We start from the raw sequence: 17894 nt of genomic DNA on the forward strand, positions 1-17894 counted from the left end.
ATACTTTCCTTGTTTTCCAATTCTTCTGCTCTCATGCGTTAGTTCATGCGTTAGTTTTGACGCAATACATGTATGTATTTTCATTTTCCGATATACCTGCACCCAAGCAGGCTTATTTGGGTTCTCGTTGGTCATTATGGATTAAACTTTCAGATCGCGGTAATAATCCACCATATATATTCAATAGTGTTGACAGATATACTAATACTGCAAATACCAAGTTTCAGCGACATTGCATGCATAATAACTGCACGACATCGTGTAGTCTTTTTTTCTGGGCCACCAGTAAATGTATTAAGGGGGAATCACCCAAGACCATTATTGTTTCGTGCAAAGCAAACATTCCTCATCCTGCATCAACCTTTATTGTAAAAACATAAAACAAATGGTTTTATGTTTTAATGTTACCAAGGTTTCCAATTATAAGCCGTACTGGGGAGGCTCGTGAACTTTTCCGGTCAACAATCTCCTGAATGCGGTTCGCGTGCGGATCCCGGTGTTCCCTTGAATGAGAAAGATAAGATGTCAAATCTATCATAAGTAAGCGGTCACTCGACTAGGGATCAGAGGTGATCAGAAAAGACACGTCACAATATCAAAATGATTGGATTGAAAATCGAATCATTTTTGGTCATTTTTGTCATTTCTCTTCCGTATATATCCGGCAATGAGAGCCCTGTGGCATCGACAGAAGGTAGGCTAGACATTTTTTCAAACTGTCCGATCATTAAATTTTACATTCTTGCATGGCCTCGTTTCATGTGCACAACCACCCGGGACGGGTATAGGTTTGTAACTGAGCGACAGGTTGTGACAGACGTCAGTAAGCGCCGCGTATACCCGAGTTTTCAAATTTGTTATTGTCGTCTGCTAGCGCTGGTGTAACCCATGCTGACACTGTCCGAATCCCCACACTGATTATGTTGGTTTCCTCTTCCCTTTTCAGTGCTACTGAAAATTCCTTCATTCTGTTACGCATGCCATTCGATTTCCCTCCCACTCTCTATTAAAGTCGATCCAGCGAGAGCAGGATTCCTGGGGAGGTCAAACCTTAGAAGTAGATTTTCAGAAGCTAAATTCTACACAGTTGTGTCCACGAATGGTTACCTGAATTCAGAGTTCGGGACCAATACCCTCCCATATGTTGGCTTCTGCATGAATAAGTTTCAATATGATGAAGACGGTTGGGATCGGCAGAAATGGTTCGCCTGGAAATGCGACAAGGAGCACGATCAGTGTTACGTAAGTAATCTAGTATGTAACCCCATATAACACATCATCGATAACCCCCATATAACACATCATCGATCTCTCATCTTCAATTTATCGCTGACATGGGTCATAAACATTACGCTGATTTCAGACTGCAATGAATATCTCACCAAAACTAAATGTAACTGTTGGCCTATCTAAAATTTGCAAGACATGTCCAAAACCACCTCGCAACACTTGCGAAAATCGTTCTTAGTGATCATGGTAAATGGAGTCGCCGCCTTGATTGATATCATATAGTTGGACAAATTCGAACGAATGCGTTCATGAGCAGCCACCTGAGCAATTGACAGGAGAATTATAGTCTTTGGATCGACTTGATAGGATGAACTAAGTCATCACTTTCGGGCTTGCGTTCATGAATAGGTCGTGGTAATAACCACTTTGTTTGGTAACAACAATTCTAACGCCTTTTCTAAGGTCCCTGCATGCACTCATCTGTCCAAAAAGTGGGCATCAGTAATAGACTAAAGCTCTAGCATCTGGGAAGTGAGTCTAGTAAGAAAGCAACTGTACATATATGACGTCTTTTGCTTTTACAGACAGTAGTTTACACCGCAACTGTCAACACGACGTACTCAGAAGTGATAGCCAACAGCAACACGACCGTCGCGAAATCGAAAATCGATAAGTACAATGGTTACATTCGAGGATGTGTGGACTCGACCAAGAACGCATCATTTTGCAATTCAACATTTACGGGAAATGATACGGGCCGCGGACAAGGACAACCATGGGACGTCGTTTTTGATGGAGAGGTTCGTTGCTGTCAAGGAAGCAACTGTAATACGTTTGTTACTTCTCAGTCCGGGGCTGCCGGCTTGAGATATGTGCCTGTCCAAGCATTTATTTGTTACTTTGTTAGCTTGCTGGCAGGAGTACATCTTCTCTCGTGGCAAGGCGACCGGGTTGTGGTGGCGATCTAGACGGTGTAAAATGTTTTTATGCAAAAACATCTTGGTTACAATGTTTCATTTCTATAATGGATTATGTATTAGCCTCGTTCACGTGGCCAGAGGGGTTTTTGGTGAGACTACCATAACCTCTTGGGCAGGTGTGAAATGTATCGAAGCAGGTGTAGTTGTTTTAAAGGAGAAAGTAATATGTACCTCACTGTCGGTATTGGTTGTCTCACCAGACACCACTCGGGTCGAATTGTCATTGCTACCGCTTCGGTTCATTCGGGTATGTCCGCGGGGATTGGAGAAGCTGATTAGTCAGCCAGGGTGGATACGATACACATTGTATACCTCATCAGCTATTTAATAATTACAGAGTTCACGTGTAGGGGGCAATGCAGATAAACATCCAGAATTGTGAACAAACAGTCCATAGAATGATTGCCAGCATTTCCTGATACATGTATATACAAGATCCGGCCTCCATACCTGAACGCAGTAACCTTTATTCAATCGAGACACTCAAATGTTCAGAATCCGTCCAATTGGAATCTGTCCATTGAAAAACCTGCCGTTGGACCGGTGGCAGAGAGAGAATCCATTTGCAACAGTTGCTCGGCATTGGACCAATGAAACAGTCAACCTGCGTTGGTATTGGACAAGCGGCAGATATGACGACGCCTTTGCATGACTGTCATCTGCAGGATATAAAATTCACGCCAGTTGGCGCGACAGGAAGAGTCATCCACCACTATAATTCTTTCGTGCGCAGCAAAGATTTACCATCCTGTATTAACAAGGTGTCAATGTTTTTAATGTTGCCAAGGTTACCCCAAAGCCGTAACGGATGCCTTTCCGGGCAAGAAATGTCTGACTCCGGTTGGCGTGCGGTTCTTACTGTTTTCTTGAGACGTATGTTGGATATCACCAACATTGTATCATAAGAGTGTTGTCTCAGGAAAGCGGAGGAGCTCAGTATATTATGATAACGAAATGAGTGGATTGAAAATCGTATGTTTTTCAGCCGTTTTTGTTCTTTTCCCTCCGTATTCAACCAGCGATGCGAACCTCGTCGAAACGACAAAAGGTAAGGAAAACATCTTTCAATTTTACCTGTAGTTTTTCATCCTTCCACTAACTACTACAGCAAGCAACCGGATAAAAAGCCTTATTCTGTCAGCCTTGGAGAGACAACGAGGTTGTGGTCATCAGGGCTGGGTAACCACCAGGACACAACAGGTTGACACGACGCCCGTCTCCCGAAATGTGCCTAGCGGAACAACCGCAGTCGGTGAAGGGACCTTGCGATCTCGAAGAATTGTGTGTTAGGATACAACAAGGGTAAATGATTAGATTTTGGTAGGGTTAGGATTACACCTAGCTGGGGCTTTAAACAGATAGGACGAATCCTCCAATTGAAAAGAGCGTGGGCACCAACCGTGTGATAGTCTCTACGTTTATTTCCATTTTCAGCGCCGCCAAAAGCGCCTTTATTCTGTTACACTTGCCATGCGGTTTCCCTGCCACTGCCTGTGAGTGAAGATTCCGCAGTGGTAGGGTTTGAGGGGAGGCAACACGTCTATGACGATGTGCTATCTGAAGCTGCATTCTACAAACAAGTATCAACAAGTGGTTACCTGAATTCAGAGTTCGGAACCAATACCCTCCCTTATATTGGCTACTGCATAAATAAGTTCGAATATGATGAAGACGGTTGGGATCGGCAGAAATGGTTCGCCTGGAAATGCGACAACGAGCACGACCAGTGTTACGTAAGTACAATACCAACTCTCCTCCATCACCGGTCTCAACTCATCTTTTAGACTTGATAGGTCAGTGAGTACTATTAAAAGTTCTATTTCAGGGGCATCCACATCTTTCGCTGCGCGATTGGTCGCTGGCGACGCATCCTGAGATTGGGGTTTTTCGTCAATGAAATATCGAGAGGCGGAGGACATTGAAAACCAATGGTTACACTATAGGGTGCTAGCAAGGCAGACATCTTGTGCAAACCCCAGCCACACAAAGGCAGCCGAAAGCGGCGAATCCAACCCTCCGATTGCAGCCTGAAACGGTTGTGCCCTATGGTTAGTCCTATAAATTGCCACCACGAGTCGATCGATTTCAGGCGGCACTTGGAAACACCTTATTATTTTTGCAACCAACCAAAACTACATGAAAAATCTTTCGGTTATGAGTTTTTAATGACGTCTGGGGGCTCCCGCAATTCAGTATCATATACCTAGCACGGCTCTGAGCAGGACGGTCGTCAAGGTGTTCTCACTATTAATGCCCTCTTTTCGTTTTACCTTTTCAGACAGTGGTTTACGCTGCAACTGTGCATGTCGAGAATGAAACCTCAGCGACCACGACCATTCACAATCATACAGGTTACATTCGAGGATGTACGGACTCGACCAAGAATGCATCATTCTGTAATTCAACATTTACGGGAAATGATACGGGTCGCGGACAAGGACAACCATGGGACGTCGTTTTTGATGGAGAGGTTCGTTGCTGTCAAGGAAGCAACTGTAATACGTTTGTTACTTCTCAGTCCGGGGCTGCCGGCTTGAGAGATGTGCCTGTCCAAGCATTTATTTGTTACTTTGTTGCTAGCTTGCTGGTACATCTACTTCCATCACGGCGAAGTGTCATCCGGGTCGCGTCGTCGTGGGCTTAGACCCCCGAGTGATCATGTCAACAATTCCTCCAGTATGAGTATCGCAACTTCGGATTATTTCGGTAAGATTGTCCTCCGTGTTATTTTGGGATAGTTTCTGAGAAGTCTAAGATTGTATCATTTTATCAGGGTTTGACCAAAGTGTTGGTGATATACATAAATTTCCGGGCACTTTCTCCAGGAGGGAGGCGAGCAGTTGCTACTGCCACAACGGTATATCCATCGATGTAGACTCCATCGATGTATCCATCGATGTAACCTATCCGAACGGACTGTGTAGTGTTTCAGATGATGAGGATGTTGTGGTTTGGATATGCGTGTTAAGGACGAAGTTGGTCATTGCTGTCGCCTGCGGGAGAAAGGCGAACAATCTGTCATCTCCAGCAGGTTGCATGACGTGAGAAACTCACTGTATGATTGAAAACAAATGGAACGCCAACTGAGATAATGGTGCAGAGCAATGTGGAATGATCTGCACCCGATTTGCTCATTCATTCCAATGTGCATCTCCTGTCAAACTTCACTTTGCCAGACAACTCTCCCGTGGACACAGACCCCACTGTCCTTGCTCAGCCTGCCACACTCCCAAGGAAGAGGGGGCATATGTGCGCAGAGGACAGCAGGTATTATATCTACAGATGAAGAAGAAGCGTTTTTTATAATCAATTTGGTGATTTATTACCCAGCAGTATGAAAATGTGTTACAGACTAAACAGTACATTGGAAGAATGGTACTGAAGAAGACTGGTTGGGACATCCTTCAAGGAAACTAGCTACTACCGCTAGGTGTCAGCACTATAGTTTAAATGTGTATGAACAGTCAAAATTTCCAATGCATTTTCCAATGATTCACACAAATAGCATTTTACATTGAAACTCTTCGATTTTTCTTTCTAGCACAAATTTCGTTAGCATACGTACAAGGCCTTACAATGTCAATCATAGAATGCTTTTATCAAAACACAGTAAAAAGTTTCCCTGAAGCACACCACAAGCTTGAAACAGAAGCTGGACAATAACTGTCCCAGAAGAGGTTAAAGGGAGACTATAGACAGGAGCCATGTGGGCCAGAATAGGATTTGCACATAAGCTAATAGATGGCTCTACTATCTCACAGGAAATCACCAATCAGACATTCCTCCAGTGACATTGACTTGGCGTCTGAACACCAGGTCGCATTCTACAGGACTGTCCCTTGAAGAAAAATAAGACAGTTTTTGTCCATCCAGCCTTGACATGTGTGAAAGGCACAAGACCAAGACCCCAATTACCTTGAACAAAGAAATGGTAACAAAATCCATTGTTTCAAAAATCCTAAAAAGTCCAAAATTAGCTAAGTTCGTCCTCCAGGTCAATATCAAGGTCTTTCTAAGACCAGCTGTGGAGAACCGCCTGAGACCTGTTGTGGTGCATATGGCAACAGAAGACCCTCCTGCCCAGACATGAAGTCTCCCTTTAAAGTAAAGTATGAAATGAAAAAACTGACAAGTGCAATCACTTCAATGTGCAATGAGCAACTCATTATATTTCAATAACAGTGCAATGACAGCAGGGCTGGAATTTGGCTGGTCTTAACTTCAGTCGTGCACAGCACTACACCACTGCAGAGTAAAATCACCATTCAGCAAACCTGGAAATAGAATTCATGTCATGTGCAAAGCTCTTGATTGTGGTGCCGCATATGATACCAAATGTTATTTTCAGGCCTGCAAGTTGTATAATAGTTTAATATAGACATGATGTACACTGGACCACAGGAACATTTGTAGTTCTTTCACCAAAAGATACCATTTACGGACAATTGACTGCTAAACAATGTATTCTCATTTTCCTAATAAAATTAGTGAGATATGGGATATACAGTAACATCTCTGTACCCTTTGAACGACGAATGTTGTTCTGAATAGAGAGGTGTCCTGATTACAGAAGAGTAATGGAGTGGAAACACCCTATTGGGATCACTGGATCTGGATCTACTGGAGAATTTACACAGATTTTCATTCAAGAGATTTCAACATTGATCTTTTGGCACACAAAGGAAGCAACAGTGATAACATGGCACACATGGCACACATGGCAGCTTTATGAGGTACTTCTAGTAAAATCTGGCAGCACAATAGGAGGTCCTTGGATTCAAGGGCAGTTCTTCACATTGTTTTCCTAGGGGCAACCTCTGCACTAGGGAGCAGGACTCGCCATTGGTGTTGAGATGAACACACCTCGCTAACTTTCAGGAGTCCAGGATTTTACTAGAAACACAATATAACTTGCCATTTTCAGCCGTAGTGCGCGAAGCACACAATGAAAGCATATATAATCCACTTGCTGAGGGATACAATGTACATGTATGTTACAGGATTTAAAATTATTTAATATTTCTATATACTGACAACCTGGCCTTTATCTAACAGGAAAGGGACAATTTTATAAGGTTTCGCTATTTCCTGATGCCAAATATATGCACATGTACAGACTAGCCAATTCCTCTAGGATTCAAACACATAACTATGCACCTTATTGATGGAAAGTGGTATCACATAACTTTGTAAAATCATTGTAAACCATACAAAAAGAAGGTAAGAAACTTGAAATGTGATGTCGTTTCACTTGTATCTCAGAAAAATGTCAAGGGTTCAAAGATGCAGGAGAACATATTGCCATAGTTATGAGAAAGTGTGTAGATGTAGGTACATGAAGTACAACACAAGATATGAATACAAGAACAGAATTTACAACAAACATTGCAAATTTATACAAATTGCCATCTCCAAGATTATACATTGAAAAGGATTCGCTGGCAACCGATGGTCATGTTATTGATCACATTCAGTTTCAATCCAAGCTGACAATCACAGACATATGAGGTTAACAGCAGGAAGTGACCTACTTCAGGACACTTATCAGCCTGATATTATGTCAAGGACATAATTACCTGAATGGCAATGTCTGAGAACTACTCAGTTGAGCCAACAGATAGCAGCACCACACAGGTCTATACCGGTACAAGTTTTTCCGCAATTGCAATCGTGTTAGATACGCACCTGATGATAAGTTAAGTGTTGATTTGAAACCTGTCATGAAGTAATAAAGCTGATATGTGCATTATCAAGTGTGTAGCCGTTGGTTTAAGTGTACCAATGACAATCTCTGTATTTACAGTCTCTTGAATTTGATCCACCATCAGGAATGGCCATAACCTTTTCAGAAAACCCAATCAATTCTTACTAAAACTTATGACTGTCAGCCTGGATTGAACTGAGCTCATTCAAGTTATCTTTCAGGAAAATTGCATACAAATACAGGATTGGGTTGTAATGCCCAATGACCCTTGCCAGATTACAAAAGTTCTACCAACCAATGCATCAAAAAATTGTACACACTTCATCTACATGTGCAAGCCATTACAAACACAAACACAGTGTGACGTCTACACATCTCTGTTGCCTGAGATTGAGACCCTAGTTCTTATCATGATAACCACAGTATAAGACTATAAGACTGATGAAAAGCAATAAACAGGTTTTGTTTTTTTGCAAAGTAGACAGTGCACAATATACGTTCACGCAATGTTTAATACATGTAAAGGTCTCTGTAAAATGTTACACAATATCAATTAACATGGACAATGAAAGAGGACCACCAGTGCGGAAATGAGCAAATCTACTAATTCTGTCAACCTGAATTACATACATGTTTAGATCTTGACATGGAATCAATAGATGGTGACAAAAGCACAGAATTTTCCTCAAAATTATAATAGCACACTTCGATACATGCACATTTCATTGTCATACCAAAACAACCCACAATTTTGATATTAAAATCTTGTTCCACAAATAGCTAAGATTCCCAAGTGTTCGAAAAACTTGCTTGAAAAATCTATAGTACAATCATGTGATCTGATCACTGGTATTGAAGTATCCCACAACTGAGCAGGAGGTCTCATTGGCATTTCATCAATTGAGATTAGGCAAGCCATGAACATTCGATTCTTAACTAAAAATATATAAATAAACAATATTCCTGGGTATGTGAACACATACTTGAAACTCTAAACATATGCAGTTCAAGTACATGAGAAAATAATATTTGATTCCCATATGAGGTTTTTGGATTAAACAACTGAAGCATTTGACAGCTCTCATCATATGAATATGGTAGACAATATTCATTCAGTCATTTTGGATTCTGTCAGGGCTTTGGAAAAGGACCCAAATGATAATGTGAATGATTATGAAATTATTCCAGGTCAAATGTAAGGTCTTGCATTGAAAAGGAACTTGTGGTAATGCCAAGTCTGAGTTTTTCTCTCAATTGTGGGGACTGCGGGCAGAATATATGTTGAGCAAGAAACCCAAATTGTAAGAACACGAGCAACACTGACAACCCGTCATACAAAAAGCCTGGCAAATGAGTCAATCATACAAACTTTGAAGCTCATGACTTGCGAAAGACTTTCTTACAGAACATAGTCCACTCCTTCCTGATCCTCGAAAACCCACAAAAATTTACAAGCCTGGTCTTAAGCATATCCTATATTACGCCTAATCTTTTTTTATAATGTTTATCAGGATCAGGCAAAGTCTTTCTTGATTTCAAACGCCCACTCCCATTCCAGAATAACATTCTTGTCATCGTCCAAGAACTGGCTTTTCACGTTGTAATGGCCCCTTGCCACCAAACCAGATGGGGTCTCTTCTTCTGGAGTGAGATATTCATACGACTCAACCTTAGGACCATAGCTCCCTACCATACAAGCAGCTGAATCAACTGGAAGGGAGAAAAAGTTGAAGAATAATGATAAGTAATACGGAGAGGAACACAGCCAAGACTAACAGTAAGAGACCACATGTACCAGTACTTCTCTTACCTTTAATTCCTTTTCTGTATGTTTTCTGTGAGTACCTTAAACCGGCTACTATTTCTCGTTGAACCCTAAACGTGATTTGCACTTTATAAGGTGCCTTCTCCTTGAATATGAAAGGTTTTTTCTTCAACTGGCTCAACTCTGAAATTTATAAAAAAGTGGGAAATAGCACGACAAATCCATTTTCCTATAAAATAATTTTACTCCAACTGACTAGGTATGCAGCTGTATACAGCAAAACAGAAGGGCAGACGGCTTATTATGCCGATGCCTTATCACCCCCCTTCATTTACCCAATAAAAATTAACTGCGAATACACCAATTGCAATTAGTTATACATGAACGTTATTGCATACATATGAAATAAATTTTTTGCTTAAATGGGGACTGTGTATCTGATGCCCTGAAGAAAATGGAACATCATGTATGTTATCTTGGTTCCAGCCACCGATCCACACTAGCACTGCATCGGTAGACTGTGAACTTTTTGCAAGTGTCTTTTATTTCAAATTCACTCTGAAACCTAAAATGTTGACAGCTCAATCCGACGGAAATTAACTGCTCCCACTAGTCACAGTGCTCTTTGCTTTCTTTACAATCAGCTTCAAAATCTAGGTTGTTTTTGTGCACTGCACAAATGATGCATGTCCCTACTCTATGTTCCTCCGGATGGAAATAACCAAATAATACAGAACCTTACCCCCAGTTAGGTCCAACTCCATCGCTGGTCCACCCGACATATTGATATTAAGTTTCTGGACAATCACATTTGGGCCACCATCATCTGAAAACATGAAAATTGAAATTATTTACAGGGTGAAACATCATGCGTATACACTTTTAAATGTTTAAAGAGAAAACATCAATTTTGTCAGAGAGATGTTGTGGCAGACATACATGTAAGAACAGCAGCAAAACCAAATATCAGAAGAAATTAAAAATTACCTTTCAACTTTTCCACTTGACCAAGAAGTGTCTTTTTGTAGCGAACAAGACTTTCATCATCAGCATCCTGTTGTTGAATCTCTTCTAATGTCTTTTTAGCTGGTGGTTTGTAGCCTGGTGTTTCAAGTTCATCATCATTTGAATCCTCTACTGGGATCTCTACATCTGGTTGTTCAGCCATAGTCAACTGAAAGTTCAGTGCAAATCATGATTAAATGCAACCAATCAATTATCGACCTTCTTGTAGAAGTTTCATTGGGCGGTGACCAGTCATGCGTTAGGAACAAAGGGTCACAGTGGCTTATGACATTGTCCGAAGTTTGCTTCAGCCTTCTGAGCTGTTCCAAGTGTGCCCATTTGTTTTGTTTTGGCTCTCATCATCATCATCAACCAATGGTTGGGTGCATTGATGAACATAATTAACCATAACTAAGTTTGCACATGTGCAGGGGATAAAATCTTAGACGGTGCGAATGGCTCAAGTTCATGAATCTTTGTCCAAACGGCCCATGCTACTATAAAGTGACTGGTGACATACCGACAACCCGCAAGAGACCACATTCAAAAGTCGGCCTGAGAGAAACAACCGACACTTTTGTATACATCTTACTTGAGGTCAGTGCATTATGTACGTGTATTGCGCATAAGCGTACCATCTTACACGCCAACCTTCTTTTGAATGTAGACTATAGCTATAGATTTGCTAAAATACCTACACTGATACAACTGATATTGATAACATAGCCATATTGATAAAAACAGTTATAATTTGCAGACATCCAAAAGACTGTCCGAAAATAGATGTACTGGCCCAGGAAGAAGACCGACAACAAGCATACATAATGTACAGCCGATGTACACAGGTCGCCGTGTTCGATATATCGGATGGCCGACAATCGGTCAGAGACAAAAAACCGGTCGGACATCCTTCTAAAGTCAGAGAAAAAGAAACTCTGTGATGGATAATATTTCATGTTTATTGGAACACAATACATATAAGATATCACGGAATGCAAAGTTAGCATATTCAAGGCACTCTTACCGGGTAATTTGTACTAATTAGAAGAAGTAATAATCACACTAAATCGAAGCAGCGACGAGGCGTGGTATTACTTCCGGGTTTGGCGTGCAACAATTTATCCCTACGAGCTAGTTCATAGTTCTTCAAATTTTTCGTATAAATCCATTCTACAAATTATCATTTCGTTATTTCCAAATGGAAATGGCTTTGTCAGTGTATAAACAAACACAGTAATTGAATATCGTTTTGATAGGATGACGTAACTTTAAGCTTTTCGTTCACAATTTACAATGCGGATGAATCGTTAGAAAATAGCAAGGTTTCGAACGCTTTTTTAAACATCTACGCTTACGCTTATGCCTTTAACATGGTCATTGAAGTTATCTGCGGGAAGTGGGGCTGGATAGATCTGCCAAGATTTCAAAATCACGCCATATAAACTTAAACCAGATTGCGGCAGCTGATAGGACTGCATATATATTGTATCCTAGCAGCCCAGGAAAAAATGAATTTAACATTTAGTCATATTGGTTACCTAGATCCCAAACCTAATTTGTCCCTTCAAATCACAGACGGCACAGTGAGCATCGGCAGAATGGATTCCAAGAGAATCGACTCGAACTTTAAAACAAATCCGCCATGTTGCTGACATCATATTGGTGCCCAAAACTATTTCTTTTGACCCTGTTGACCTCGATTCTAAAAACTTTTTCAGAAAGGTCGTTCAAACGTGAAATCAATTGCAAGCATTATCTTTTATATCACTAAGGTATCTAAATACGATATATTGAGAAAACATTGTACAGCTGTCGAAATATAAGATTACTTGGATCTATTTCGGCCAATCACTCTGCCACCTGCGCGACCTAGTCGCAATTGCGTCGCGTTTTCAATATGGCGACAACCTGAATGGTATTAGAGGGATGTCAGTCATGCATCACCTAGCTTGTTGATAAAACACAAATAAAATCCGCTCTTCACCATGAAAGCCTTGAAGGTACAGCGCTTTGAGTGTTAGACTGTGGTTCGGCTGGTCACGGGTTCGATTCCCGTTGAATCTGGAACTTTTTTTCCGCTTTTTCTTGATTATCTTGTTATCTATTCATTCATGTTCATGTTATTATTTTCGTTAACATCATTATCACTATTATATTTTGAAGAAAACCACCGAAACAAACCTTTTCAAACTTTCCGGGCGTTCGAGTACTTCCGAGGATGATTCGTATCAGCAGCAAGATTTCTCGAGGCTACATTGGTTTGGAAAAGTTTTTCTGTCAGACCGTGTCTTCTCAACTCAGAATTAGTTAAAGGGCACCCTGAGATTCAGGCTTTTTATACTCTTTCGTCATATCGAGAGGCTGAGTAGATTGAAAACCTTCAAAATTGACTATGGCAATGATGTCAAAAAGGATACATATGCCATTTATCATGTTCTACACCTAGAGGACGTATAAAGGTAGTCAAAGAGACGACCTGTCAAGAGTCTCGGGCTGACTGTGATGTGGGATTCGAACCAGAGACCTCGTGACCACTGGTCGAGAATTCGCCAGCTTCTTGACCCTGATCAGTGAGGCAAATACTGCATGCATATAGTCTACAATAAGAAAGGACTCTTTTTCACGGACTACACCGAACTGCTACAACGACGGAGGTATGCCGAGACATGTTATTGAAATTGTAAGATCTAGCTGAAGCTAAACAAAGGGACCCTGCTGTCCGTCGCGGAATGCGTACACAAATCCCTCAGTTCTCCTTGAGTTCGAGATCAGCGCTGGCTATTAATATCAGTGGTCTTAACGGATTAGCAGAACACAAGCATTAGGCACCATAGGCCCTAGACTGCACTATATTGCTCAGTAGCGACGGATTCAGTGGGAATAGTTGGCTAACCGACGAGGCCTATTAGCCAGTTAGCCTGCACATGATTCCAAATTATAAGTCTTTGGCCGAGACATAGCAAATTCTGTTCGATATGAGTTTTGGTAAATTCAATGATGCTGTTCATCTTAACAGTAATGTTCGGAACTGGTGAGTATACGTATAGTCATGTTCTGCCTACCGGTGACTATCTATCAATAGCATGCAAGCAGTTGTCTCTTCTAAATTTATATTGGCATGGATTCTGTCCTCAATCTGACTGGGCGTGCTCAAACCGTGTCTGGGGGACACACTGTATAATAACATGTATATATCGTCTTCTTTTTCTTTAGGGTACCTATTGGAAAGATGGCCACCTTTTTGATGCGCCACTGCAGACGGCGGAAGGTCATCATCGTCTGTCTCTTGTTGTTGACTGGAATACTCATTTTCATACCATCAACAAAATCGTAAGTATACGATTATTAAAGGGGGGCTGTAGGCAGGAGCCCTGGGATCAAGTTGATAGTCTTCATGTGACTAGTATGCACATTTAAGTGTTTAATTCTGTGAATTTTATATTCCTCAATATTCAGGCGTACATGCCGACTTATCGGCGGTGAATATCAGTCCTAAAGTCTCATCCTTTCTCCTTTGAAGGATGGAAATACGTACAACGACGGTGGATCGGCATGTCAGGCGTATAGCAGTTAGCAGTTTCGATGTTGGCTTACTGTGAGATAGCAGAGACAGCGGCGGCTGTTGTTTGGTGACATTAATTTCTGTTAAAGGGGAACAATTAACAGGCGCCCTATACCAGGCTCTGCTTGTTAATAACCCCCCTTTAAAAGCATTAAAACGGTGTCGACGTTGGCCAACCCACTTTAGACTTGGAAAAGATGACAACCCGGGTAGTTGCTAGAGCAGATCTCTAATTCTCACGACTTAACTCTCTCTCTCTGTTATTCCAGCCCGCCGACGGAGTATGAGAGGTATGCGCAGGCTGTTGACCAGGAGATAACTCGCCATATCGACCACCTCATCTTGAAGAAGACAGTTGGTGCAATTGACGACGATTTCGAGACCTCTCAACCAGTTCAAAGTGATCTGCAAATAGAAGATGAAAACGCGAACGACCTCTTCATAGACGACTCTAAAAAGACTAAAGCCATTCTCAAGTATTGCATTTTCCCAAAGACCAATGTGAGTTTGATCAAAGTCCACAAGTGTGGCTCAGATACAATGTCCGCTATTTTGATACGTTACGCCATGCAACACCATTTGAATTTGGCGTTACCCAAACGAGATTCTGGACACATTGGATGGCCGCTGCCGCTTGAAGAAAGTCATATCTGGAAATATCCGGAAATTAAAAGCAAAGGTTTACCAATCAATATGTTGGCACATCACGTTGTGTACAACGACCAAGCACTCACGCGTATCATGCCAAAGAAAGCTCTCAGGGTCGCGATTCTCAGGGAACCTCTTGCTCAGTTTGTTTCCAGCATGAATTTCTTTAGTGCCGTAAAGCAGCAAATGAACATATCCAGTACTGACAGAGCAATACAATTTTTAAAAGATCCCCATCGATACGAAAAGAAACTGAATTTCACTTTTGATGGGGAGTTTTTCGGTTTTAAATCTGTGACGAGAAATTTCATGTCAACTGACATGGGTCTTAAAGAGGAAGATTTCGCAAATACAGCTCGGATAAAAGACCATGTTTTAAAACTTGACAATGAGATAGACCTGGTTATGATTACAGAATTATATGATGAATCTTTGGTACTTCTTCGGAGGTTGATGTGCTGGGAGTTTAGGGATATTATGTACCGAAAGATCAACACTCAACATTATGAGAATCAGAGCCTTCCTGGACAAATATCTGGCGAGTATGCAGACCGTCATCGGGAATGGAGCGCAGCGGATTATATTCTCTATGAGTTTTTCTACGATAAGTTTTACCGTCATATCGAAGCTGAAGGACAATCCTTCTGGGATGAACTGAAGGCGTTCAAACGCGCCAGTAAAATGATCAATGAACTTTGTAGCAGACCGATCAATCCCGGTGCAAATCCGTCTCTTACCATGGCCACCATTCCAGGGACAAACTGGAATGAAGGGTTTAAGTTAACGAAGAGAGATTGTGACATGATGAAGATTAAACCCCATCGTGTTACAAGGGACTTGAAACAGATGTTCCGAGAGAAGGTGCTGGGGGTGGAGCCGACAGAGACTGTTGACTTCCTGCTCAAACATAACGCAGACGGAGAAAAAATAGATAATGGTGATCATCAAAAAGAAAACGATGATCAACCAATTGTGGATGACGGAAATCAGCTTGGCAAAAGCAAAGATCAGCCGGGTGTGCAAGGTGGTAATCAGCCCGGGGAGGATAAACACCAATCGACTGTTGAGGACGGTGGTCAGTCTTTAGAAGGTGAAAATCAACCAGCTGTGGAGGACGTTAATAAGCCCGGGGAAGATGAAGACCAACCAGCTCTTGAGGATGCTGATCAGCCTGGGGAAGATGAAGGCAAATCAGCTGTGGAAGACGGTGATCAGCCTGGGGAAGATGAAGACCCACAAGCTGTGGAAGACGGTGATCAGCCAGGCGAAGGCGAACACCAACAACCAGCTGTGGAAGACGGTGTTCAGCGAGTGGAAGGCGAACACCAACGTGCTGTGAAAGACGGTGATCAGTCTTGGGAAGATGAAGACCAACGAGCTGTGGAGGACGGTGATCAACCTTGGAAAGGTGAAGACCAACGAGCTATGGAAGATGGTGATCAGCCTGGCAAAGGTGAAGACCAACAAGCAGTGGAAGATGGTGATCAGCCTGGGAAAGGTGAAGACCAGCCAGTTGTGGTGGACGGTGATCAGCCCAGGGAAGATGAAGGCCAACCGGCTGTTGAGGACGGTGAACAGCCCGGGGAAGGTGAAGACCAACAACCAGCCGTGGAAGACGGTGTTCAGCCTGTGAAAGGTGAACATCGACCAGCTGTGGAAGATGGTGATCAGCCTGGGGAAGATGAAGACCAACCAGCTGTGGAGGATGGTGATCAGCCTGTTGAAGGTAAAGACCAACCAGCTGTGGAAGACGGTGATTATCCTGGGGAAGATGAAGACCAGCCAGCTGTTGAGGACGGTGAACAGCCCGGGGAAGGTGAAGACCAACAACCAGCCGTGGAAGACGGTGTTCAGCCTGTGAAAGGTGAACACCAACCCGCTGTGGAAGATGGTGATCAGCCTGGGGAAGATGAAGACCAACTAGCTGTGGAGGATGTTGATCAGCCTGTTGAAGGTAAAGACCAACCAGCTGTGGAAGACGGTGATTATCCTGGGGAAGATGAAGACCAACCAGCTGTGGTGGACGATGATTATCCTGGGGAAGATGAAGACCAACCAGCTGTGGTAGACGGTGATCAGCCTGTTGAAGATGAAGACCAACCAGTTGTGGAGGGCGGTGATCAACGTGTGGAAGGCAAACACCAGCCAGCTGTGAAAGACGTGAAAGATGAAGACCAACCAGCAATAGAGGATGGTGATCAGCCTGGGAAAGACGAAGACGAACCAGCTGTGGAGAACGGTGATCAGCTTAGGGAAGATAAAGGCCAACCATCTGTGGATAATGGTGATCAGCCTGGGGAAGATGAAGACCCACCAGATGTCGAGTATTGAGACTTGTAGACAATGCAGTCTCGGGAAGGTGACGAGCCTAGGATGGTGACGCAAAACCCGCTAATGATCGGCCTGGGAAAGGCGGCGACCAACCAGCTGTCGAGGACGGCTGCACGCTCAGTGAAGTCAGGGGCGCTGTGATTCTTTTGCCACGGGGCTTGCATTATTTGTTTTGATACGCACGGCTCAGCGGGATTTTCTTACGGTTATTCACATAACAAGAAACAGGGGTTTATTTCAAGGGTGTGTCATTGATAGTAGGGAGGTTTTTTTTGCAAATCCCCGAAACGCCAGCGTGAACGCCAATAGCATTGTTCGACCTCATGAGAAAAATGTTGAACTATGGGATAGGCTTTCACGTTGACGTTTCGGCAGCTTTGCTTAAACACCCTAATGCATGTACATGTATGTGGAGCCCCAGAAACGCCAACACCAACGCCTATCCCGTATAGATCATAATCTCGACCGGGATAGGCGTTCGCGTTGGCGTTTCGTGGCTCCACGTAAACTCTCTTGGTGTACCTTGTATGGTCATCCGTATGAATTTTAATTGTCTCAGAGGGGAAACTCAAATCGTCATACATGACTAAACCCTATTCGTTTCACCGTATCCACCAACTTTTACGGGAATTTTGGAGTGCTTATGTGGACAACCAAATAAAACCAGTG

General features: G+C 42.5%; 1 protein-coding gene and 1 long non-coding RNA gene across 2 annotated transcripts; one reads left to right on the plus strand and one right to left on the minus strand.

Annotated features, from left to right (window-relative positions):
- Window positions 1-510: 510 nt before the first annotated feature.
- On the plus strand, window positions 511-5814 carry LOC135495163 (uncharacterized). The gene is made up of 5 exons (XR_010448532.1): window positions 511-694; window positions 947-1242; window positions 1815-3258; window positions 3645-3943; window positions 4489-5814. It is a non-coding gene; the product is annotated as an uncharacterized LOC135495163 (long non-coding RNA).
- A 534-nt stretch (window positions 5815-6348) lies between these two features.
- Window positions 6349-11812, minus strand: LOC135495158 (rho GDP-dissociation inhibitor 1-like). The gene is made up of 5 exons (XM_064783612.1): window positions 11709-11812; window positions 10667-10853; window positions 10422-10505; window positions 9725-9862; window positions 6349-9624 (listed from the first exon to the last, which is right to left on the minus strand). Exons 2-5 carry the CDS (start codon window positions 10845-10847, stop codon window positions 9428-9430), a joined length of 600 nt encoding a protein of 199 aa, XP_064639682.1. The 5' UTR covers window positions 10848-10853; window positions 11709-11812; the 3' UTR covers window positions 6349-9427.
- Between the last annotated feature and the right edge of the window lie 6082 nt (window positions 11813-17894).

This window comes from Lineus longissimus, chromosome 1, assembly GCF_910592395.1.
Source record: "Lineus longissimus chromosome 1, tnLinLong1.2, whole genome shotgun sequence".
Lineage (NCBI taxonomy): Eukaryota > Metazoa > Nemertea > Pilidiophora > Heteronemertea > Lineidae > Lineus > Lineus longissimus.